General features: G+C 37.9%; 1 protein-coding gene and 1 long non-coding RNA gene across 4 annotated transcripts; one reads left to right on the forward strand and one right to left on the reverse strand.

Moving 5' to 3' along the window:
* Positions 1-806: 806 nt before the first annotated feature.
* Positions 807-6,577, reverse strand: LOC113348845 (protochlorophyllide reductase-like). Of its 3 annotated transcripts, none has more exons than XM_026592731.1 (5): positions 6,452-6,511; positions 2,514-2,609; positions 1,739-2,267; positions 1,288-1,646; positions 807-1,195 (listed from the first exon to the last, which is right to left on the reverse strand). In XM_026592731.1, the coding sequence occupies exons 1-5, from the start codon at positions 6,494-6,496 to the stop codon at positions 1,040-1,042; spliced, it is 1,185 nt and encodes a 394-aa protein (XP_026448516.1). In that variant the 5' UTR covers positions 6,497-6,511; the 3' UTR covers positions 807-1,039. The 3 variants fall into 3 exon arrangements, with proteins under 3 accessions (XP_026448516.1, XP_026448515.1, XP_026448514.1); XM_026592730.1 differs by lacking the exon at positions 6,452-6,511 and adding an exon at positions 2,825-2,989; XM_026592729.1 differs by lacking the exons at positions 807-1,195; positions 1,288-1,646; positions 1,739-2,267; positions 2,514-2,609 and adding exons at positions 4,368-4,770; positions 4,864-5,222; positions 5,337-5,865; positions 6,133-6,231 and having other exon boundaries at positions 6,452-6,577.
* LOC113348846 lies at positions 2,496-5,455 on the forward strand. Its single transcript, XR_003359797.1, has 3 exons — positions 2,496-2,634; positions 4,884-5,192; positions 5,314-5,455. It is a non-coding gene; the product is annotated as an uncharacterized LOC113348846 (long non-coding RNA).
* Positions 6,578-25,246: the final 18,669 nt, after the last annotated feature.

Below are 25,246 nucleotides of genomic sequence, written 5' to 3' on the forward strand. Positions count from 1 at the left end.
GACATGACTGGAAGGTGGAAAAAGATGAAAACTGGATGAACTGAGCAGTTACACTTGTCCCAGGTATTGGAGATTTCTAGGCTATGTATTACAATTTTGTACTCCACATGGGACTCAGGAGACACTGAAAGATATATTGAAAGATGTGCTGCTTCTGAGCCAAAGCATGGTGAAAGATAGCAGGCAATTTCTGAAGCTGTATAGAATTCTCACCTGCCCATAGAAGCCATTTTGAAGAAAGCAGTTGCTGCACTGGGAAAAGATGAGAATGCTGCAGATAACGGAAAAAACTATAATCTATTGTAAGTTCAAGTACTCCGGAAGGTTTTTTCATTATTATATTTTTTAGGATTCTACTGGTTAGTCAGCAGAAAGATGTTACGGGCATGAATATAAACATCGTGCTTGTGTGCACATTTTCATTGATTGTCTAAAAGAATGTTGTTCTCTACTGATTGGATAATAATGCCGTGATTTTGCTTAAACTTTATGAAACCTTCCAGGGTGCTTTTCACTCTAAACTAATGGTTTATCCTAAAGTTACTATTTCTTGATCAGATTTCTGACCCACCTGATGTAGAAACTGATGTGAGTAGGTTATCTCAGATTTGGTGTGCACTTAGGAATTATGGTCGCTCGCTCTCTTATCTGGTCTCCAGACCTTGTGTCTGTCATGAAGAAAGACGTGTTCAAACCCATCCGGTGGGGGTTATGTGTGTTTATGTGTGAAATAAAATCTAAAAGAACAATTAGGGGAGTTTCTTTGTAATGATTCCGATATCACATTTCATCTCTGATACACGTCTTGAAACAAGCATGACTGTATATTTTCTGTAATAGGATTTGAAATTGCCATGATATTAGATATTTGTTGCTTTATTGCATGTTTTAGTGCAAAATTTTCAAATTTTACAAGTGGGAACTTATTATTACTCAACTATACTAGCTGTTCACGCACACAATAGCACACACTCGTCAAGACCCAAGGCTGTTCTGCAGGTCTTTCCTCCCTTACCAGTTATATCTCCTAAGTTGCTCTTCAAGCTAACCCAACAAGCTTCTCACTAACCTCCCACACCTTTCGTGCCTTGTCGACATCACTAGCCTCTTGTGATAGCTGGTTCTCAAAAGAAGCTGAATCCTTGTTCCAGCTCCAATAAACACCTGATTTGGTTAGGCTTGGATCACTTACCACCTGAAACAAAAACCAATGGTGTTATTATTTAAGTAACTGTATTGTTATTATCCTGGTTTCTCTTTGATTGACTCAGATGGTAATTTTCTCACCTGTGCAAGTCTTTTACCAGATTCTTCTTCTGAGACAAAGCCCTTGGTAATGTACTTTTGAAATGGAGGAAAAAGGGATCTGAACAATGGAATATGCTCCCTGAACAAGCCAGTCGTAGCAATGCAACCAGGGTAGAGAGAAGCAAATGTAATTCCGGTCTCCTCGTGATAACGTCTGTGGAACTCTTGCATGGTGAGCATGTTGCAGATTTTGCTATCCTTGTAGGCCTTGGCACCATCAAAGTTCCCTCCGTCAATCATGGCTGAACTGTTCAACCCGTTAAGCCCTCCTGCAAGTCCACGAAGATCCCCTAGGTTGGCCTTTGGAGGTACATTACCAGCCAATGTGTTTGTGTTACCTAAAAACCCACCAAGTTTGAAATCACATCGTTTACTAACTCTGCATGTTAATTAATACAGTTTATTACAATTCTAATGAGAAAGGACAAACCTGTTATGGAGCCGACGATGATGAGGCGCTTAGATGGGTAATCCGACTTATTTAGGTCGTCCATTAGCAACCGGGATAGTAAGAAATGTCCTAGGTGGTTAGTTCCGACACTGAGCTCGAACCCTTCGGCTGTGAAAGCTGGTTCTCTTGCAGTGGGCTGGTAGACAGCTGCATTATTTACCAGCACATCAAGTGGTCTACCTGACTGCCTGAAGTTTTCCACAAACTGCCAGACACTGTCAAGGGAAGAGAGGTCAAGGTGCATAATGGTGTAGTTCTCCTTGGACATTCCTGCTGATTTAGCTGCTCTCTCAGCCTTGAGGAAATCCCTGCAGGCCATTATGACGTGCCATTTCCCCGTCTCTGCCAGAGCCTTTGCTGTGGCTAGACCGAGTCCTGATGAGGCTCCGGTGATCACCACGCTTCCCTTTCTTAGTGTTTTCTTCTTTTCTTGTGAGGCACGGTTAACAGCTGGAGTCATTACTGCCGTTTGGGCTCTAATGCTTCTGGTCCTTTGGCTATATTCTCTCTGTAGGATAATGTCAAAAGTGAGAAGTAAGAAATGGAAACAGATATGACAATCAGCTGAATTTGCTAGTGAGTATGTATGATCATTAAACAATTTATATCTCTATATCCTGGCTTCTTTTGCAAATAGATACAATATATATATTTTTTTTCAATTTAAGTTTCAATCTTTTATTATTGCCTAAAATTTGTTTACGTTTTCCTTAGTACAATGATCAGTTCTGATGTGTCGAAAGGCTTATAATACCGTGCTCCTTATGATGGTTGGATTGAACTCTGTCTTCAGATGCTCGCTAATAGAAGTTCCAAGGAAAGCTGTTTCCTTTTGCACCAGTGACTTTCCCTGCTCAGATAGAAGAAAGCACACTGTAAGTTCTATAATCATTTCTATAGGCAATTTAACTATGAAGTAGACAAACTCTTTGAGAAAAGGTAAGCTAAATAAATCTACAAAACAATGTCACTACACAAGGTATGTCACTATGTGGAATTGATTATGAGGAATATCTAATATGGTTGTAGTGTGCACAATCGCCATAACATTATAGTTGAAAAGACCTCTTTGTGGATGGAGAGAGCTGATGAAAGTAGAGAAGTTGCCATAGCTGAGGTTACTTTGGTTGATTGAAATATTATAATTTCAATCTCAGGATATAGCAAAATGCTGGAGTTGGTAAAGAAGGGAAAGTAGTGCTCAACTGTTTGAAGGAGATATATGAATGACTCTTTTTATAGTGTTTTGGAAACATAGTACATCATTGTCTGTTAGGTGAACATATTGACAAAATGTTATGGATTAACAGGATTATGTAGGACCCACATAGAGGATAAAAGGTACCATGTCATCATCTGTCAACCAATAAGATTCACTTATCTAGATTTCTTCTGACACTTTTTAACTCTTTTTTCCTTTTCAATAATGCTTAGGATACATTGCAGAGGATATTTAGGGCTCATTCTTCAATACTCCTGTATTTTAGCTCCCAACAGTTATGGAGCCCAACTATATCCTTTAGAGTCTATGTGAGTCATATCTTCATAAGCTGAAATGGCTTCTCACTATTGGTTGTATTGATTTTCTTGGGTAAGTTATATTTTGCAAACATGGGATAGTTGTGGGTTTTTTCTGTCATGCTCAGTGATCATTTCTTTCTTGCCTAGGCTCCATAATGGGAGTTTCTTTTTACAGCTCTCAATCCAAAAAGTTTCCTTTTACAGTTGAGTACATATTTTCACTCTCGATCTGTTTGCACTACATGGTGTAAAGAAAGAACATAAGTTCACGAATCGGGACATATTCAGCTAATTCAAGTTCATGATCTTTTTGTTCATCCGATAGACCCAATTTCAAGATCATATAACATCGTATCATCTATGCGTGAAGATGTTTTCATCGATTGTATGAAGTTACTCTATTCTATACTGACTGGATTATATATCCTTGAACATAAATTTATGGACTCTTTCCAATGTGATAGTCACAGTAGGCTAGTGTATTATGTGCTAAAGTTTATATCGATCAGATCCCTAGACCACCTGACATGGTAACTGATTTGAGTAGATTATCTCCCATTTGTGTGCACTTCAGTGTTCATCCTAATCTTGGCCTTATGATCTCTATCTTGGCTTCTGACCTCGTGGTTATCAAGCAGTAAAAAAACGTTTTAAATTTACCTGGTGGGGGTTGAGTGCATTTAAAATGTGAAGTACATGTAGTTATATTTTCTTCATTGATTGTACGAGTTATCTTCAACTTGCATAAATTTTTGAACTTTCCAGAGTGATTTTCGCTATGGGTTATTGGGTTATGCTAACGTAACTTTATGTCGAAACTGATGTGAGTAGATTATCTCAGATTTGGTATGCATTTAAGGGTTCATCCTTATGTTGGCCTTATAGTTGATATCTATCTTGTCATCTGACTTGTGGTTATGGTATCATGCGTTAAAGAACGTGTTCAAATCCACCTGGGTTGGGTTGAGTGCATTTACATACGAGATAAATTTAAAGAATAATTAGGGGCTGATTTTGATGTTCTGATCCTGGAATCACATGTCACCTCCGACTGATGGTGTTCAAGCATGCAAGACTTGTGTACATTATAAAATTTGAAACTGCATTGATACTACATTTTTAATTGAAATTCAAGAGGTACTTTATTGCTCTTTTGGCGCAAAATTTGAAGTTTTACAAGAGGACCTCATTATTGCTCGGCTATACTAGCTGTTTACATGAACAATTAGAATACGCTAATCAGACCCCCAGGATGTTCTGCAGGTCTTTCTTCCCTTATGGTTGCTCTCTATCTTGTTTTCTGACCTTGTGGGTTATGTGAGCATAGCTGCTCTTCATGCCAACCCAACAAGCTTTTCACTGACATCCCACACCTTTCGTGCCTTGTCAACATCACTAGCCTCTTGGGATAGCTGGTTCTCGAAAGAAGCTGAATCCTTGTTCCAGCTCCAATAGACACCTGATTTGGTTAGGCTTGGATCACTTACCACCTGTAGCAAGAATCCATAGCATTATTATTTAAGTAACTATATTACTATTATTCTGGTTTCTCTTTGATTGACTCTTAACGGTAATTTTCTTACCTGTGCAAGTCTTTTACCAGATTCTTCTTCCGAGACATAACCCTTGGTAATGTACTTCTGGAATGGGGGGAAAAGGGTTCTGAACAATGGAATATGCTCCCTGAACAAGCCGGTTGTGGCAATGCAACCAGGGTATAGAGAAGCAAATGTAATTCCGGTCTCCTCGTGGTAACGTTTGTGGAACTCTTGCATGGTGAGCATGTTGCAGATTTTGCTATCCTTGTAGGCCTTGGCACCATCAAAGTTTCCTCCGTCAATCATTGCTGAACTGTTCAACCCGTTCAGCCCTCCTGCAAGTCCACGAAGATCTCCTAGGTTGGCCTTTGGAGGTACATTACCAGCCAATGTGTTTGTGTTACCTGAAACCCACCAAATTTAAAATTTTGTATACTACCTCAACATGCCATTTTGTTCCGTTTCTTACGTTTTGATCATTGGTGAGTTTGTTAGGATTCTAATGGGAAAGGACATACCCGTTATGGAGCCGACGATGATGAGGCGCTTAGATGGGTAATCAGACTTATTTAGGTCGTCCATTAGCAACCGGGATAGTAAGAAATGTCCTAGGTGGTTAGTTCCGACACTGAGCTCGAACCCTTCGGCTGTGAAAGCTGGTTCTCTTGCAGTGGGCTGGTAGACAGCTGCATTATTTACTAGCACATCAAGTGGTCTACTTGACTGCCTGAAGTTGTCCACAAACTGCCTGACACTGTCAAGGGAAGAGAGGTCAAGGTGCATGATGGTGTAGTTCTCCTTGGACATTCCAGCGGATTTAGCTGCTCTCTCAGCTTTCAGGAAATCCCTGCAGGCCATTATTACGTGCCATTTCCCTGTCTCTGCCAGTGCCTTTGCCGTGGCAAGACCAAGTCCTGATGAGGCTCCGGTAATCACCACACTTCCCTTTCTTAGTGTTTTCTTCTTTTCTTGTGATGCACGGTTCGTAGCTGGAGTCATAACTGCTGTCTGTGCTCTAATGCTTCCGTTCCTTTGATTACGTTCTCTCTGCATATTATGTCAAACTTATCAAATGAAACAACTCAATTGACTTTAATAATCTGTATAATCATCAAACACTTTTGTGTCTTATCTATAACCTGGATTCTTTTTACAAACAGAGTACAAGACACCTGAGATGAAAATCTCTGTTTACCACTTTATTAGTTATTCCAGTTTAAGTTTCAATCTTCTTTTATGTGTTACATTGTGTTTGCAATACCCTTAGTACAGTGATCAGTTCCAGTATGTTTTAAGCGACAGTATTCTGTATACCTTGCTCCTCAGGATGGTTGGCTTGAACTCAGTATTCAGATGTTCACAAACAGAAGTACCCATGAAACTTGTTTCCTTCAGTGACACAAGTGACTTTCCCTGTGTACACAGAACAAAACCCATTGTAAATTTCAAATCGTCTCTCAGTTTCAGAAAAAGGGAAATAAATTTAGAAAACAATGTTACCAAACCACGTTTTAGATGCACGACAGACATCTATTGTAATGGCTCTTGTAATTAATACTAACTGATACTATTATCAAACTGCACAGTCGTAATGGAAAATTTGCGAGTCTTATGGCATTGTAGTTGTACAGACCTCTTTGTGGATGGAGACAGCTGATGAAAGTAGAGAAGTTGTCATTGCTGAGATTACTTTGGTTGATTTAATACAAATGTTATAATTTGAATTTCAGGTGTGGATAAAGGAGGGAAAGTAGCGCTCAACTGTGGAAGGAGATGTGATGAATGACTCTATTTATAGCGTTTTGGAAACTTAGTATTATCTGTTAAGGAGAACATATTGACAAAAGGGGCATTACTGATTATTTGGATTATGCTCGCACAGAGGATAAAGGTACAAGGTAATCATCCATCAGCCAATAGGATTCAGTTATTTGGATTCCATCTGACAATTTTAACTCTTTTTCTGTAATGTTTGTCAGAGGTTATTTAAGGCTCATTACCCAATACTCCTGCATCCCAGCTCCCAATAGTCATGGAGCCTCTGATGCCACTATGTTTTTTAGAGTCCATGTCACCATATCCTCATTAGCATATGAAATGGCTTCTCACCATTGGTCTTGTGGATTTTCTTGGGTTGGTTCCACTTTGCAAAGATGGGATAGTTGTGGGTTTTTCTGCCATGCTCAGAAACAGTGATCATTTCTTTCTTGCCTTGGTTTCATCTAGGGGTTCTCTTTTCTACAGTTAAAAGCATGGTTTTATCTCTCCTTCAGCTTCCAATTTGTGTTAGAACTTGGAACCTTCTGGATTTTAGCTTGTTCTTTGACTAGACTTGGAGCATAATGTATATGCACATCATTATTAAGTGGACCCTCTTGTTTTGGATAGCATATACGTGTTGATGAATCCCTCTCCATAAGAAGAGAAAATTAGGCTTGTTTTCCAAATCTATAATATAACAAGTGAACTAGAGCCACAGGGACCTAAAACGGGTCCTTAATATTTGCCAAATTTGAGATCCTCGACAAAAAGCAAAGGCTCTTCTTTTATGGGTAAGAAATCTACAGTGGACTAGAGAAGAGACACATCCTTTGGATACCCATGTGATTCACTATTTATTCTCAAAAGCATGAGAAGTATAATCGAAGCAAAGTGATCATAAAATGGATAATATAACGAGGGAGGATCCGTGAACACTTTTAAATCAACACTATCATATATGATTTATGTTATTTTTAGATTCATCAAAACTATCTTATAATCAACACTATCTTATAAGAGGAATGTATCATCAAAATATTAGATTTAGATTCATTGTCGTTTGGGTTTTGCAGAAAAAATGACACAAATTACGTATGATAGTGTCCATCTAAGAGTCCATGGATACTTCCTCTAATATAATATCTTATCAAATTTATTCTTAGAGTCCAAATGGTGATGAACTTGGAGGCAATACTTTGGTGATACTTTTTTATTTTTTATGAAACTCGGCAATCCTATAAAAAATGAACACAATCTGAGACGTATAACACCACCATTTATCACTTTGAATATCAACAGTTGAGATATGACGGTCAAAATTAAAATACGTAGATGGTAAGTTTTGGTATCTCGGATTGTCATTTTTTTGTTGTTGTTGTAAGAGTCTAAAGTCTAAGGTCTAAAGAAAAATTGGTGCAAATTTTGTAAGATAGTGTTCAAATAAAATTGTCCACGGATATTTCCTCTTATATAATAAACGGAAAAAAATCAGGGTACAATTCGACTCTTTATACCGTCAGCCTCCATTGGGGTTGGGACTTGGATCTACATTTTATTTAGAACCGGTGTTTAGTTGACAATGCTATTCTCGTACTATTTTATATTTCCGGCGTTAAGTTTTTACATAATCTAAACGATGAATTCAAAGTTTGATACTTTAGTGATATCTTCTTGGTTACATATTTATTTTACAGTGAATGGGTCATTTGACCAAGAAAGTGTTATTTATGGTTCAACTGGACGGGTAAAAATAGGGTCTAGGTGAGATGTATAATTAAGAAAAAAAAATCATACAGACCATTATACCCCCTCTTCTTTATTATCTTTTCCCATTTCCCATTACAAACCCATTTTTCTTCATTACCTTCTTCCTCTTCCCCATCAAAACCAGATCCAAAACTTCCTCCGAGTTCTCCACCATCGCCATCGACAAACAAGACCATCATCGTCACCACCACAAACACTAATACCACCAAGCTCTCTCGGATTCACCACTGCCGCCATCACCATTACAGATATCAACTGGATACAAATTGTCACCATCATTACTGAATGAACTCCATCATCGACACAGTCACCACCATTACCGATTGTGATTTATGTTTTTCTAATTCGCTAATTTGTTGAAACGAATAGTATTATGCTGTTATCACCCATCCATTTCAAGACGAATACACGTAAGTTTCTTAACCCTAATTCAAGTTTTTGATTCTGATTTTAGGAAAAACATGTTTTTATTATTATGAGATTTAGTTTAACTAGCTTTACAATTAATTAAGATTTTTGGTTGTGCGTTAATTTCATGAAAGATATATGTATTGATATAGTTTGTTTTGAAATTGATTTCATCAATGTTTGATAGTAAGATGAAATTGGTTTCACCTGTTCTGGATTGACCTGAAATTGTTTTTATCCATATTATACTAGGATGAAACCAATATCATTTTCTTTTGGATTGACCAGAAATTATTTTCATCCATGTTATACTAGGATGAAACCAATTTCACCTAGTTATAGACTGTGATATAATCGTATTTTCGTCAAAATACTCAGGATGAAACCAGTTTCATATAGTTTACTCATTGAGATAACTTAATTTCGTCAAAATACTCAGAACGAAACCAATTTCATCTAGTTGTAGAATGTAATATAACTTTATTTTCGTTATAATATGCAGGAGGAAACCAATTTCATCTAGTCATAGACTCTGATATAACTGTATTTTTATCGGAATATGCATGATGAAAATCAGTTTCATCCAGTTTTAAACTGTGAAAGACGGTTGGAATCTGTTATTTCATTGCTCCCTGCAGTCTTCTTGTTGTATTCTTTGTTTCAAGCAGTGGTCTTATAACAATGTAATGATGACATTTGCAGATATGTGGTTTCGATAACCATAAGGATTGTGCTTGGTTTTGTGCTTCTTACATTGATTTGGAAATATGATTTCCCACCTTTCATCTGGTAATAGCTATATTGAACGATGGTAAGGATTATCCCTGTAGTTCCTGTACACAAAAGAAATTATCTAGTCCTCCCTTGACGTGGATTTGGTTCCTGCTTCAAAGTACCATTATGACGATATCCAAAGACGGTGAATCATGGGATTTGAAGAGAAATCAGTTGATTCAGGTATTGTTTGCTCATGGGGTGTAGACTGAGTTGCAGGTGGGCATGATATAAAGGGTGTTGATGTTTGTTTTATGCTGTAGTTGAAGAATTATTGTCTTGTTTTTGTGTGGGGCTTAAATAAAAGATTGACTTGAGGTTGTTTCAGGTGGGTAATTGAAGTTGCAGGTCATAGTGATATTTCTGAAGTTTCAGTCGATGGTAAAAAACAGAGTTCAGTGTTTCAAAATCTATTTCCTTTGTTTAAGGGATATTTTAGGTAAACAATATTTGTTTTTTTTTTTCTGGGAAGATTTCCCAAATTGGTTAATAGACAATATTTTTTTGATTCATGTTCATACAAACAATATCTATTTTTACAAGTCCATTTCACTCAGGATTGTTGATTTTGGTCTTTTTAACCAATTTTGTGTTTACATTATTATTATTATTTATGATTTATATGGAGTGAGAAGAGGGCACAAGGGGATGCGCCCATTTGATCTCACATACGTATACATTTTTTATTCATGAAATGTACCATACGTATACATTTTTTTTCCATTGGAAAGACTCACAATGAACTGATATGGTTTCTGCTAATCAGGAAACATCCTTTCCACTGCTACACGCATTTGTATTGTAGATAACTGCATTGTGGTTGCTGGATATAGTCATGCACTGAGTAACTAGTAAGATATACGAGATACTTCTGTACATATTTGTTGTATATATATTCGGTTAATATTAGCTATGTTAAAAAAGGTAATGAATAAAGTTAGTAGAAGATTATTTTAGAGATTTTGTTAGCTAAATTTGTATTCCTTAATCTCTTCTATTTAAAGGCTCTTGTAAAACTCTAAAAAACAGTTTGAAATAATAAGTATTGATCTTCCCAAACTCATCTTTTCATGGCATCTTAACCATAATCGAAATAACCTAAATAATTGAAAATCAGAAGTTAATTTTTCATTTGTGTAATTGTGTGCGCCAAAGCTTAGCGTTATGGATGTGAAAGAAAATCGACTTCTAAAATTGATTCAATTTCACCGAATTACTTACATCCTTCAGATCATACGGGTATGTTGATTTCTTCGGAGAAGTTGATCGGCGATAATTATGAACAATGGTCTTGATGAATGCTCAATGCATTTCGATCCAGACGAAAAACAATCCTTTTTGGACGGAAAGATTACTCAACCTAAAGAAGATGCTTCAAATATTGAAGATTGGTGGAGCGTTAATTCAATGCTTCTTGGTAAACTATTATGAGACTGTCAAGTAACTTTGGGATAACCTAAAGCGGCGTTTTTCGATTGGATATGGACCTAAGGTGCTACAGAAAAGTTCAGATCTAAACACATGCAAACAAGATGGACAAGCTGTTGTTTATAATACACTTACGAATACTTACGTAAATTCAAGTGGCAACCCTATTTCATCACAAGATCGATTAGCACTTGTTAATACTCTCACTGATATACAATGGGAAGTTTTTGTGAATATGCTTAATTCTTCGAATAAGAAGAGTTTGAAGGAAAACCTTTCTAGTAAATGGATACTTGATACAGGGGCTTTAAGACATATGACAGGAAGTAAAGATTTTTTGCTTCAAACACATAAAATATGATCATCTTCCATAAAACTTACGAATGGTACATACTCAATTGCTCAATAGGAAGGAACTGTGGTGTTTGGAAATAATATGAAATTAATCCATGTTTTATTTTTTCTAGATATCAATTGCAATTTGATTTCTTTCGCATGTTTGATTAAAGATATGAGATGCATTGTCACATTGACGGATAAATTATGTATGATATAGGACGGAACCACTAGGACGTTTATTGGTGTGGGTGAGGAACAAGATGGGGTCTATATTTTCCAAAGTACTCTAATTACGGCAAATCGGGTAACTATAGGAGAAAATTATTATTTATGGCATAGGTGTTTGGTTCACGCATCCAATAAGATTGTATCTTTACTTTTTGGTATGAATAAAGTTGATTGTCATAAATTCCTTAACGAACCCCACGATACTTGTTATAAAGCCAAACAGACCTGTGATAGTTTTCCCATTAGTCCAAAATAAATCCAATGATTTATTTGTTTTACTCATTGTGATGTGTAGGGGGCTTATCGTACTAAGTATTCTTGTGGTGCACACTATTTTCTTTATATTATCGATGATTATTCCCGGTGTGTTTGGGTTTACTTGATGGCACACAAAACCGAGGTGGTGCAAATCTTTAAGAATTTTTGTACTATGGCAAAGACACAGTTTGATAGACAAGTTAAAATGGTGGGAAGTGATAATGGTACGAAAATTCGACCATTGGTTTCATTCTTTGCTGAAAATGGAATTGATTTTCAAACATCGTGTGTTGATACACCACAACAAAATGGAGGTGTCGAACGCAATTGTCGTCATATATTGAATGTAACACGTGCTTTACGATTCCAGGGGAATTTACCTATTCGTTTTTGGGGTGAATGTGTCTTAAATGTTGCTTATATATTATTAACTGCAGACATACTTTCTAGTTGGTGCCAAAAGTCTTTATGAACTGCTGCATAGGAAGCCTCATCTTTATAATAATTTTCGCACATTTGGATGCTTATGTTATACGAGTGTTGCGCCGCGTGATAAGAATAAGTTTAATCCACAAAGTAGACAACCTATTTTTGTTGGTTATCCTCATGGAAAAAAAGGTTAGCGGGTTTTTGATTTGGATAATAAGGATTTTTTTGTGTCTCGTGATCTAGTTTTTTTTTTTTTTAAAGGTAAATTTCCATACAAGGAGATTACATTGGATTCTACTCATGATATTGATTCATTCCATACATCATCACAAGTTCAAGACTGCTCAGAAGTACAAACAAAATTTAATGTAAATGTGCTACTTGAATCGTCGACAACTGGACACGACATGGATTCTACTGTTGACACATCCCTTTCGCAAGACAGGGGGAGCTTGCCTGAACTACTTCTTGAGACATCCAGTGCTCCTACTTCTGCTGTAGAAATGAAATGTATTCCGATTATAGCGGAAACTAATTCTGACGAACAACAACCGCCATCACTTGTTAAGGATGACGTCCATGGGTATGATATACGTCGTAGTGCTTAATCACGAGTTCCTAACACTCGTTTATGCGATTATGTATGTCACTGTAAGGACCCTCGAGCTCGTCAACGCGATTAGACTAGTCAAACAACGTTTTAGCCGACCATAACTCTATTAGTTTAACACGAACATTAATTATTAGCAATTAATGTAACAACGATCTAGATACGAAACCAGTACCGTTGACTAGATATCGAAAAGTTATGCAAAATAGGCTACTCGAACATGTCATTCGGATACTGATGTGTTTTCAAAGTTGTTGTAGTAATAAGATTCGTTCAAGACTTGTGAAAGCAGATTTTAGACTTAATTTTAAATAAAAATATAGGAAACTTAAATAAAAGTGATATGAAAAATATGGAGAAGACTGGGGCTATGGATTCCACCAATTACCAATATCAAAGTGATTTTATATTCTCTAATTATAATTATGCAAATCCTTCATTCAAATTGATTCTAAAATATTGCAAAAGTTGATTTTTTTAGAAATAACAATTGTAAATTGAAAGTATGGGAAATCAAAACCCTAGGCTAGCATGCTCCATCAATTGAAATAACAATTGTTTAACAAAAACCATTTTTTTCTATTTATTTATCAAGGCAAATAATCATATAATAATTGCATAAATTAAATAAAATAGAGATTACCACATTTTATTGGCGAAATAGCTTCCTCCGTCGCCCCAGAGGATGGGTTTAGATCATCATTGTATAAACTTGGTCAAAGTATTTATTCATGCTCAAAATTTGTTTACAAAGATGAAATGGAGAGAAAATAATGAAAAATCGGGTGTTTGCAACGTTTATAATTGTTGCAAAACACTGTTACAAAGAACGATAGAAAAGAACTGTTGTTGTTGTATCTCTGCGACTCTCGTGTGTCTGTCGTTGTCACTGTTGATAAACGACTGCCTCTGGTGGTCTTTTGTTCTTCGTGTTCTTCCTAGCAGCAGCAGAAAAGTTTTCTCTGCAACACGATCAATCTCCTCTGTTGTTACTCTAAACTCTCCAGCACGCTTCTATGTGATCCTAGGAACCTATTTATACCCAGTAGCACCAAGAAATCTCGCTATAACTCAAGATAATTCTCTCTTAACTCGACCTTGATGAAAAATATTCTGTGAATATTTTCTTCCCTGATTTAGCTTCTCACGCGTTTCTACATCTGCAAAATCTCCTTATTTATCTTTGTCAAGGTCCAAAGTGTTGCTCGAGTCATCAAACATGAGAAGAACACGTTTAAATTCCTCACAACTCGTGCAAGCTCGTGTTTTTCCTCCAACTCCCTGTTTGGATTAAACCAAGTTATCCAGCCAAATTTGATCGAAACAAACACCCATACCAGCTCTGTTAGGACATATCACAACTACCCATGAAGTTTCAGCGATTGAATCGCACAAAAACTCCTCCAAAATCCGATCGAAAAATCTGCAGTGAAGTGAAATGTTTTCCCGCCAAAATTGGTTTTGAATTTGAGAAGAAGATTTCCTCCCCCTAATCCTGTACATGTTTCCCTTTAGCACTTTCCTTATGGGGTGCAAATAGTAATTTTTGGGCGTAAATAGTAATTTTTCTGGGGTTTCTCCGGCACATTTTTGGGGTGTTTCCGGTGCATTTTTGGGGTGCCTTTAGACTTTATCCTGGGGTGTAAAACACCACTTTTCGAGCCAATTTTGTCGCAAGAGCTTATTTCTCTATAAATACCTACAAAGACATAAAATAACAAATAAATACAAAATCGAGCACTAACAATACATACAATTGAGACATATTAGACACATAAATGCGTCTATCAACACCCCCAAACTTATTATTTGCTAGTTCTCGAGCAAATCAAAACTACAAAATAAAAATGACTACACTTAGCACGTGCAGCAAGCCGTTAAACCGCTAGGTGGCCCTAGCGGCGGAGTGTTGTCTCCGGAGGGTTTACCAGAGGTGTACCCACAAAACCTTTACTCCAGACCCTAGCTATCTACGCAGAACCTTGGAAGGAACTAAATAATCTCCTTGGTTGGCATACTCTCATTGACTACAGGAGGAAGTACCCTGATGTGAAATTCCAATTGTTGTACACGAGTTTGCACTCAGCATACTAAAATTCATATATAAGTGACATAGCTCTACTCAGATAGTATCTATACATCATAACCGCAGTCAACCAATCACATGGAAAGATTAAGAAGATGGATAAAGAGATGGTTAAAAGTGAACGGTGTTTCCCATATCTGTCTGAAGGCCTCTGCCAAGGTGAACCTATCCTAATGGACTGGGATACCGGTCTGACCAATATCAACACATCTTGCATATACAATGGAACCAGTGGTCGATAAACCTAACTCTAGGTCAACACAACTGGCATATACAAGAGCGCCAGTGGTCGACTTTATTGAATTTATTCCGGTTGGTCTAATAGTCTGGTCTCTTTTTTTTTTTGTTATCTCAATCACTCTATTCCACCCTAGCAAAGATAACAACTTGAATCGTGTCCCCCACCAAATCACTTAAAAAAATAAAAACAGAAGGATTAGGATTCAACGAGATATGGCGAAACTACCATGTTTTTTTTTTAATTCTAACACCTGAGCTCTGTGCTTTTATGAATAGACTCTTTAGATGTTTCCATCTAATCAGATTGGTTCCTCAACTCCTATAACCAAGATGTTCCCCTCCACTTAGATTTGTTAGTGCCAACCTTAATAAGCATAAATTTCTAGGCTCTGGAGTTTATTTATTGCAACTAAAAGCTAACAAAAAGTTTCTTCCCCACCCCCAAACTTAAATCTAACATTTTCCTCGATGTTTCTAATGAAAGAGCAATACCAAACAGTAAAGTAACATGAGGAATTAGTAAAGAGAGAAGTCGGAAAGATAGTACCTGGGTGAAGAGAGAAATCAAAAACTAATATACAACAACATACAATCGCCTCGATGGTCAATCAAGGGTAAACAGGGTCCTCCAGAGGGACCTCCTCAATATCATCTGTAGGGAAGGTCTCTAAAAAGGGTTTCAATCTCTGACCGTTAACCTTCGAAGAACTACTACCATCCGGTGTCTCGATCTCAACAGCTCCATGAGGAAAGCCAGTGCGAACAATAAAAGGACCCGTCAACCGAGAACGTAACTTCCCAGGGAAAAGATGCAAGCGGGTATCATACAGAAGAACTTTTTGACCTGGAGAAAATGACTTTCTTAAGATATTTCTATCATGCACAAGTTTCATTTTGTTCTTATACTCCTTGCACTATCATATGCATCTCTACGAATCTCTTCCAACTCATTGAGCTGGAGTTTCCTATGGGCTCCTGCCTTGTCAAGTGAAAAATTTAGCTGCTTAACAGCCCAATAAGCTCTATGTTCTAACTCAACAGGTAAGTGACATGCCTTTCCATACACAAGTCAATAAGGTGACATTCCAATGGGGGTCTTAAACGCAGTTCGGTAAGCCCATAAGGAATCAGTAAGCTTAGACGACCAGTCTTTCCGATTAGGATTAAATATTTCTCTAATATACATTTTATCTCCCTATTGGAAACTTCTACCTGACCAGTAGTCTGTGGATGATACGGGGTAGCTACCTTATGTGTAATACCATATTTCTTCATCAAAAGCCTAAAAGGTCCATTACAAAAGTGCGACCCTCCATCACTAATTATAGCTCGCGGTGTACCAAAACGTGTAAGTATATTATTTTTCAAGAACTCAATCACAACCCTATGGTCATTGGTTTTACACGCAGCCGCCTCAATCCACTTAGAGACATAGTCTACAACGACAAGGATGTATAAGTTACCAAAAGAATTAGGAAACGGACCCATAAAGTCAATACCCCACACGTCAAAGACCTCCACAACTAAAATAGGTTTCAAGGGCTTCATGTTCCTACGGGAAATGGTTCCTAATTTCTGGCAACGTTCACAAGTCACACAATAACTGTGGGAGTCTTTAAACAACGAAGGCTAATGGAATCCACACTGCAATATCTTAGATGCAGTTTTCCTAGCACTAAAGTGACCCCCACAAGCATGATCATGACAAAAGGAAATAATACTGGACTGGTCACTCTCAGGTATACATCTCCTAATAATCTGGTCTGGACAATACTTAAACAAATAAGGATCATCCCAGAAGAAGTGCTTAACCTCAGCTAAAAACCTAGAACGATCTTTTTTACCCCAATGTTGGGGCATTCGACCAGTATCAAGATAGTTCACTATATTCGCATACCAAGGTAATTGGGTAACAAAAAACAATTGTTCATCAGGAAAGCTATCCCTTATAGGAAGGGAATCATCAGGGGAACTAACAACTAGCCTAGACAAGTGGTCTGCTACAACATTTTCGGAACCCTTTTTGTCTCTAATGTCTGGAGAAAACTCTTGCAACAAAAGGATCCACCTAATCAATCTAGGTTTTGTATCCTTCTTAGACAAAAGATATTTCAAAGCAGCATGATCAGTATATATGATGATCTTAGAACCTAAGAGATAGGGTCTAAACTTGTCTAAGGCAAACACAATGGCTAACAGTTCCTTCTCAGTAGTGGTATAGTTCAACTGGGCATCATTCAGAGTTTTGCTAGCATAGTAAATCACATGAAGTAATTTGTTTTCTCGGTGACCTAGCACAACACCAATAACATAATCTGAAGCATCACACGTGATCTCAATGGGTAGGTTCCAGTTGGGTGCCTGGACTATGGGGGTGGTAGTGAGTAAATTCTTAAGCTTCTCAAAAGCCTCTAAACAAGCATCATCAAAGAAAAACTTAACAGCTTTTGCAAGCAAATTGCAAAGAGGTCTAGAAATTAAGCTAAAATCCTTAATGAATCGACGATAAAAACCTGCATGCCCTAAGAATGACCTAATATCTCTTACGGTTTTTGGGACCTGTAAAGTCTTAATAAGGTCAACTTTGGGTTTATCTACCTCTATACCCTTAGAAGATACGATATGCCCTAAAATAATTCCTGAACGAACCATGAAGTGACATTTCTCCCAATTAAGCACTAAATTCTTTTCCTTACACCTAGTCAACACTAGTGACAAATGATGCAAGCACTCATCGAAAGACGAACCAAACACCGAAAAATCATCCATAAAGACCTCTAAGAACCGTTCTACCATGTCAGAAAATATGCTCATCATACAACGCTAAAAAGTCGAAGGGGCATTACAAAGCCCGAAAGGCATGCGTCTATACGCAAAGGGACAGGTAAAAGTTGTTTTCTCCTGGTCTTCTGGGGAAATAACGATCTGATTATATCCAGAGTAGCCATCTAAAAAGCAGTAGTGACTATGTCCAGCTAATCTCTCTAGCATCTGGTCGATGAAGGGAAGGGGAAAGTGGTCCTTCCTAGTAACCTTGTTCAATTTCCTATAGTCAATACAAACACGCCAACCCGTGGTCACTCGGGTCGGGATTAACTCATTGTTATCATTCTGGACTACAGTAATACCGGATTTCTTGGGAACAACCTAAACGGGGCAGACCCACTTACTGTCTGAAATGGGGTAGATAATGCCTGCATCTAACAACTTAAGGACCTCGTTTCGAACTACCTCTTTCATATTAGGGTTTAGTCGACGTTGCATCTCCCTAGAAGGTTTGGTATCACTCTCTAAATAGATCTGATGCATACAAACAGTGGGACTTATACCCTTAATGTCAGCTATGGTCCACCCTAAAGCTTCCTTGTTGTTTTGAAGGAAGGTTACTAGCCCACTTTCCTGGTCACTATCCAAGACGGAAGAAATAATCACAGGTAAAGTCTCAGACGGGCCTAAAAACCTATATTTCAAGGAATCTGGCAATGGTTTTAGGTCCAACTTAGGAGGCTCTTCTAACGAAGGAACTATGGTAGACTTAGAAACTGGTAGTGGTTCGACTTTAGGTTTCCATCCATTACTAGTATCTAACAAAGGGGTTGAATCTAACAAAGCATTCACCTCATTAATCACATTATCATCATCAAAATCAATCCCAAAGTGAGCTAGGCATTTCTCTAATGGATCTTCTAACAAAGTGTTTGGTAATGACTCCTCGACTAATGTTCCTATCATTTTCACCTCTTCTATGTTCGAGTCATCTAGTTCAGAGGGTAGCTTACTAATATTAAAAATGTTCAGCTCAATAGTCATATTACCAAAAGACAATTTCATAATACCATTTCGACAGTTAATGATCGCATTGGATGTAGCTAAAAGCGTGCGACCTAAAATTATCGGTATCTGGTTCTCTGGGTCAGGGACAGGTTGGGTATCTAGGATAACAAAATCCACTGGATAAATAAACTTTTCAACCTCTATGAGAACATCCTCGATCACACCACGAGAAATTTTAACGGACCTATCAGCTAACTGGAGTGTCATCTGGGTAGGTTTCATCTCACCAAGTCCTAGCTTAAGGTACACATGATATGGTAGTAAGTTCACAGTAGCTCCTAAGTCAAGCAACGCTTTCTCAACACAGTATTTACCTATTGTGCAAGAAATGGTAGGGGACCCTGGGTCTTTATACTTAGGAGTAGTGGTATTCTGAATAATAGAACTCACCTGACTAGCTAGAAAGGCTTTCTTCTGGACATTAAGCTTTCTCTTTCGCGTACACATATCCTTGAGAAACTTGGCATAAGAGGGAATCTGCTTAATTGCATCTAGTTGCGGAAGGTTGATAGTTACCCCCTTAAAAACCTCCAATATATCATTAAAATTGGACTCCCTCTTAGTTGGAACTAGAAGCTGTGGGAATGGGGCTCTAGGGACAAAGCCGGGCTCAATATGACCCTCATTGGTCTCTTTAGAGACTCTATCAGTCTCCTCAGTTTCTGGTTCAGAAGGGTAAACTACAGCATGTTCACTATCAGGCATGGAAACCTTGTTATATATCTCTCTACCACTCCTAAGGGTTTTAATAGCATTCACATGATCAGATGGTCTTTAACCTACTTCATTAATTCCTCTAGGGTTGGTTTGAGTATAACTAGGAAACTTACCTCTTTCTCTTAAAGACTCATTTATCTGACTAACCTGGGTTTTCAACTCAGAAATAGCCTGAGAGTTAGCCTGACCTATTCTCTTATTTTCTTCTAAACCTTGAGCAACAGATTGTTGAAACTGCACAGTGTTACGAGTTAAAAAAGCAAGAGACTCTTCTAAACTCATAATCTTCTTATCCGAAGGGTTCTGAAACTGTGCCGAAGCTGAAGGATTCTTAGTATAGACAAAACCTGGGGGAACCTGAGCATTACTAGACTGACCTTGATTCTGGCCCTTGGACCAAGAAAGGTTTGGATGGTTTCTCCAGCCAGGGTTATAGGTTTCTGAATATGGGTCAAACTTCTGTCGGTTATCAAACCTAGTGTTGTTATAAAGAGCATTGGCTTGCTCTTCAACAGCATGGCCTTCCCAAAAAGGCTCATTTCTTCACTACTACCACTAGAATGACCTAATTCTAAGGCTTCTAACCTTTTGGCTATACTGCTATTTTGGCATCTGACTCATGAGATCCTTCTACCCTATTAACATTTCCTCTACTTAGAAGAATTGTTTTCTGGGGTTCCCTACTATTTTCCCATTGTTGGGTCTTATCGGCGATTTCATTCAAAAATGTCATCGCTTCATCAACAGTTTTATTCTCAAACCCACCTGTGCATAAGGACTCAACCATGGTTTGTTGTTGAATATCTAAACCCTCGTAGAGGATCTGAACTAACCTAACCTTCTCCAAACCATGATGAGGACATTGAGATATCAAGTCATTGAACCTTTCTAAGTACCTATATAAAGATTCTCCCTCTTGTTGGGCAAAAGTACATATTTGTGTCCTAATAGACGATGTTTTATGCCTTGGGAAAAACTTATGTATAAAGGCAGAAGTAAGTTGGTCATAGGTTTCAATTGACTCAGAGTCCAAACTATACAGCCAAGATTTGGCTTTATCTTTTAAGGAAAAGGGGAATAACCTAAGTTTCAACGCATCATCACTTAGGTTTTTAATTTTCAGAGTACTACAAACTTCCTCAAATTCCCTAACATGAAAATAGGGGTTCTCATTCTCCTTCCCTAAAAACATTGGGAGCATCTGTAAAGTCCCAGGTTTCAGTTCATAATTTGCCTCGGTTTCAGCTAACTTGATACAAGACGGACGAGAGGTCCTAGTTGGGTTTAGCAAAGCTTTCAAAGTTGCCATTTCTGGCACTACCAAAGGACTAGGAGTACTAGGGGTACTTTCCTCACGAAGAGACAGATTCTCAAAACTGAAGTTTCCAAAAACGGGGCTCTCAAAAGAAGAGTCTTCGAGCTCCCCGCCTTCACAAGAAGAACTACTAGGTTTGTCACTAATCAAACGACCTAGAGTGTTTCTTTTCCAAGCCCGTTTAAAAACTTCGGGCATACACTAGAAAAACAAAATCAAAAAGAAAAGTCCTAAAACGGAAGGGATGTTCTATGCAAACACAAACAAGGCTGACTCCACCACAGCAAACCTACTGATTTCTAGCAAACAAAAAGCATGATGGCTCCACTTAGATTGTTTCTAGACCAGCTTCTAATCCTTCGAACGGGAATTCGTTACAATTTAAGCAAACCCCTCTGGAATCAATCCGAGTCAAAGTAAGTTGAATAGAGGCGAGGGAAGCTCGGTGGAGCTTTGATACCCAAGGCCTCACCGGTATTACAAGGCGGCGCAGTCACGCATTCAACTTACAGAAACCGTCAAGAACTTCGAAGTATGCTTAAAAGAGTAACCAATATTTTTCGAATGACTTTCCTGTTAAGCTCGTTACCCTATCGGTCTCGTTCTAGTCAAAATTTTAGGCTTAGGTTCGCGTTTGGTGTCGTTTTCCTAAGGCGGGCAAGAAGAGAACGGTGATGAAATCCGAACCCTTATCTTGTATGGCCAGTCCTTGCCCTTTACTAGGAAATTAAAGCAGCCGTTTTCAAGTCCTCAACATATATGCATACGAAGGAAGACAGTAACTCGCTGACAGGGGATTCGCGAGTGTTTCGACAAACTTACCTCCCGTACCAGACGGGGGATGAACCTTTGTAGTCGACTCGGGCCACGACTCCTATGTCATGTACGAACCCGAGGGGCCGAGGTGATATCGTAATCACCGTCCTTCTCTGCAAACAGTTTATATTTAAACTACCCTTCCGTAGGGTTTAAAAATAATGTCCCAAAATTTAAAGTCCAAAGTCCAAAAATATAAAGTGCAAAAGAAAAGAAAGTCTAAAAAAATAAAAATCTACAAAAATAAAAATGTCTCTCTTTTTTTTCTCTCTTTTTTTATAAAAAAAAATCTTCTTCTTTCGCTCCTTTCGCTTTGCCTTTTACTCCAGTCTTTAAGTATTCACCAAAAGCTTTGGCAAAATTTTCTTTCGCTCCAAATTCCAATCTGAAGAAAAAGACAAAAACCCAAAAACGTAAAGAAGAACAAATAAAAAAAAAACCTAAAAAAAAATCTAAAAATCTAGCCTAAAGACAAGTCCGCGTCGGCGGCGCCAAAAATTGATGTGTTTTCAAAGTTGTTGTAGTAATAAGATTCGTTCAAGACTTGTGAAAGCAGATTTTAGACTTAATTTTAAATAAAATATAGGAAACTTAAATAAAAGTGATATGAAAAATATGGAGAAGACTGGGGCTATGGATTCCACTAATTACCAATATCAAAGTGATTTATATTCTCTAATTATAATTATGCAAATCCTTCATTCAAATTGATTCTAATATTGCAAAAGTTGATTTTTTAGAAATAACAATTGTAAATCGAAAGTATGGGACATCAAAACCCTAGGCTAGCATGCTCCATCAATTGAAATAACAATTGTTTAACAAAAACCATTTTTCTATTTATTTATCAAGGCAAATAATCATATAATAATTGCATAAATTAAATAAAATAGAGATTACCACATTTATTGGCGAAATAGCTTCCTCCGTCGCCCCAGAGGATGGGTTTAGCTCATCATTGTATAAACTTGCTCAAAGTATTGATTCATGCTCAAAATTTGTTTACAAAGATGAAATGGAGAGAAAATAATGAAAATCGGGTGTTTGCAACGTTTATAATTGTTGCAAAACACTGTTACAAAGAACGATAGAAAAGAACTGTTGTTGTTGTATCTCTGCGACCCTGTGTCTGTCGTTGTCACTGTTGATAAACGACTGCCTCTGGTGGTCTTTTGTTCTTCGTGTTCTTCCTAGCAGCAGCAGAAAAGTTTTCTCTGCAACACGATCAATCTCTCTTTGTTACTTAAACTCTCCAAACTCTCCAGACGCTTCTATGTGATCCTAGGAACCTATTTATACCCAGTAGCACCAAGAAATCTCGCTATAACTCAAGATAATTCTCTCTTAACTCGGCCTTGATGAAAAATATTCTGTGAATATTTTCTTCCTTGATTTAGCTTCTCACGCGTTTCTACATCTGCAAAATCTCCTTATTTATCTTTGTCAAGGTCCAAAGTGTTGCTCGAGTCATCAAACTCGTGCAAGCTCATGTTTTTCCTCCAACTCCCTGTTTGGATTAAACCAAGTTATCCAGCCAAATTTGATCGAAACAAACTCCCATACCAGCTCAGTTAGGACATATCACAACTACCCATGAAGTTTCAGCGATTGAATCGCACAAAAACTCCTCCAAAATCCTATCGAAAAATCTGCAGTGAAGTGAAATGTTTTCCCGCCAAAATTGGTTTTGAATTTGAGAAGAAGATGTCCTCCCCCTAATCATGTACGGGTTTCCCTTTAGCACTTGCCTTAACGGGTGCAAATAGTAATTTTTGGGCGTAAATAGTAATTTTTCTGGGGTTTCTCCGGCACATTTTTGGGGTGTTTCCGGTGCATTTCTGGGGTGCCTTTAGTACTTTATCCTGGGGTGTAAAACACCACTTTTCGAGCCAATTTTGCCGCAAGAGCTTATTTCTCTATAAATACCTACAAAGACATAAAATAACAAATAAATACAAAATCGAGCACTAACAATACATACAATTGAGACATATTAGACACATAAATGCGTCTATCAACACCCCCAAACTTATTATTTGCTAGTCCTCGAGCAAATCAAAACTACAAAATAAAAATGACTACACTTAGCACGTGCAGCAAGCCGTTAAACCGCTAGGTGGCCCTAGCGGCGGAGTGTTGTCTCCGGAGGGTTTACCAGAGGTGTACCCACAAAACCTTTACTCTAGACCCTAGCTATCTACGCAGAACCTTGGAAGGAACTAAAGAATCTCCTTGGTTGGCATACTCTCATTGACTACAGGAGGAAGTACCCTGATGCGAAATTCCAATTGTTGTACACGAGTTTGCACTCAGCATACTAAAATTCATATATAAGTGACATAGCTCTACTCAGATAGTATCTATACATCATAACCGCAGTCAACCAATCACATGGAAAGATTAAGAAGATGGATAAAGAGATGGTTAAAAGTGAACGGTGTTTCCCATATCTGTCTGAAGGCCTCTGCCAAGGTGAACCTATCCTAATGGACTGGGATACCGGTCTGACCAATATCAACACATCTTGCATATACAAGGGAACCAGTGGTCGATAAACCTAACTCTAGGTCAACACAACTGGCATATACAAGAGCGCCAGTGGTCGACTTTATTGAATTTATTCCGGTTGGTCTAATAGTCTGGTCTTTTTTTTTTTTTTGTTATCTCAATCACTCTATTCCACCCTAGCAAAGATAACAACTTGAATCGTGTCCCCACCAAATCACTTAAAAAAATAAAAACAGAAGGATTAGGATTCAACGAGATATGGCGAAACTACCATGTTTTTTTTTAATTCTAACACCTGAGCTCTGTGCTTTTATGAATAGACTCTTTAGATGTTTCCATCTAATCAGATTGGTTCCTCAACTCCTATAACCAAGATGTTCCCCTCCACTTAGATTGGTTAGTGCCAACCTTAATAAGCATAAATTTCTAGGCTCTGGAGTTTATTTATTGCAACTAAAAGCTAAAAAAAGTTTCTTCCCCACCCCCAAACTTAAATCTAACATTTCCTCGATGTTTCTAATGAAAGAGCAATACCAAACAGTAAAGTAACATGAGGAATTAGTAAAGAGAGAAGTCGGAAAGATAGTACCTGTGGGTGAAGAGAGAATCAAAAACTAATATACAAAACATACAATCGCCTCGATGGTCAATCAAGGGTAAACAGGGTCCTCCAGAGGGACCTCCTCAATATCATCTGTAGGGAAGGTCTCTAAAAAGGGTTTCAATCTCTGACCGTTAACCTTCGAAGAAACTACTACCATCCGGTGTCTCGATCTCAACAGCTCCATGAGGAAAGCAGTGCGAACAATAAAAGGACCCGTCACCGAGAACGTAACTTCCCAGGGAAAAGATGCAAGCGGGTATCATACAGAAGAACTTTTTGACCTGGAGAAAATGACTTTCTTAAGAT

The sequence above is a fragment of the Papaver somniferum genome, chromosome 2 (assembly GCF_003573695.1).
Source record: "Papaver somniferum cultivar HN1 chromosome 2, ASM357369v1, whole genome shotgun sequence".
Classification (NCBI taxonomy): Eukaryota; Viridiplantae; Streptophyta; class Magnoliopsida; order Ranunculales; family Papaveraceae; genus Papaver; species Papaver somniferum.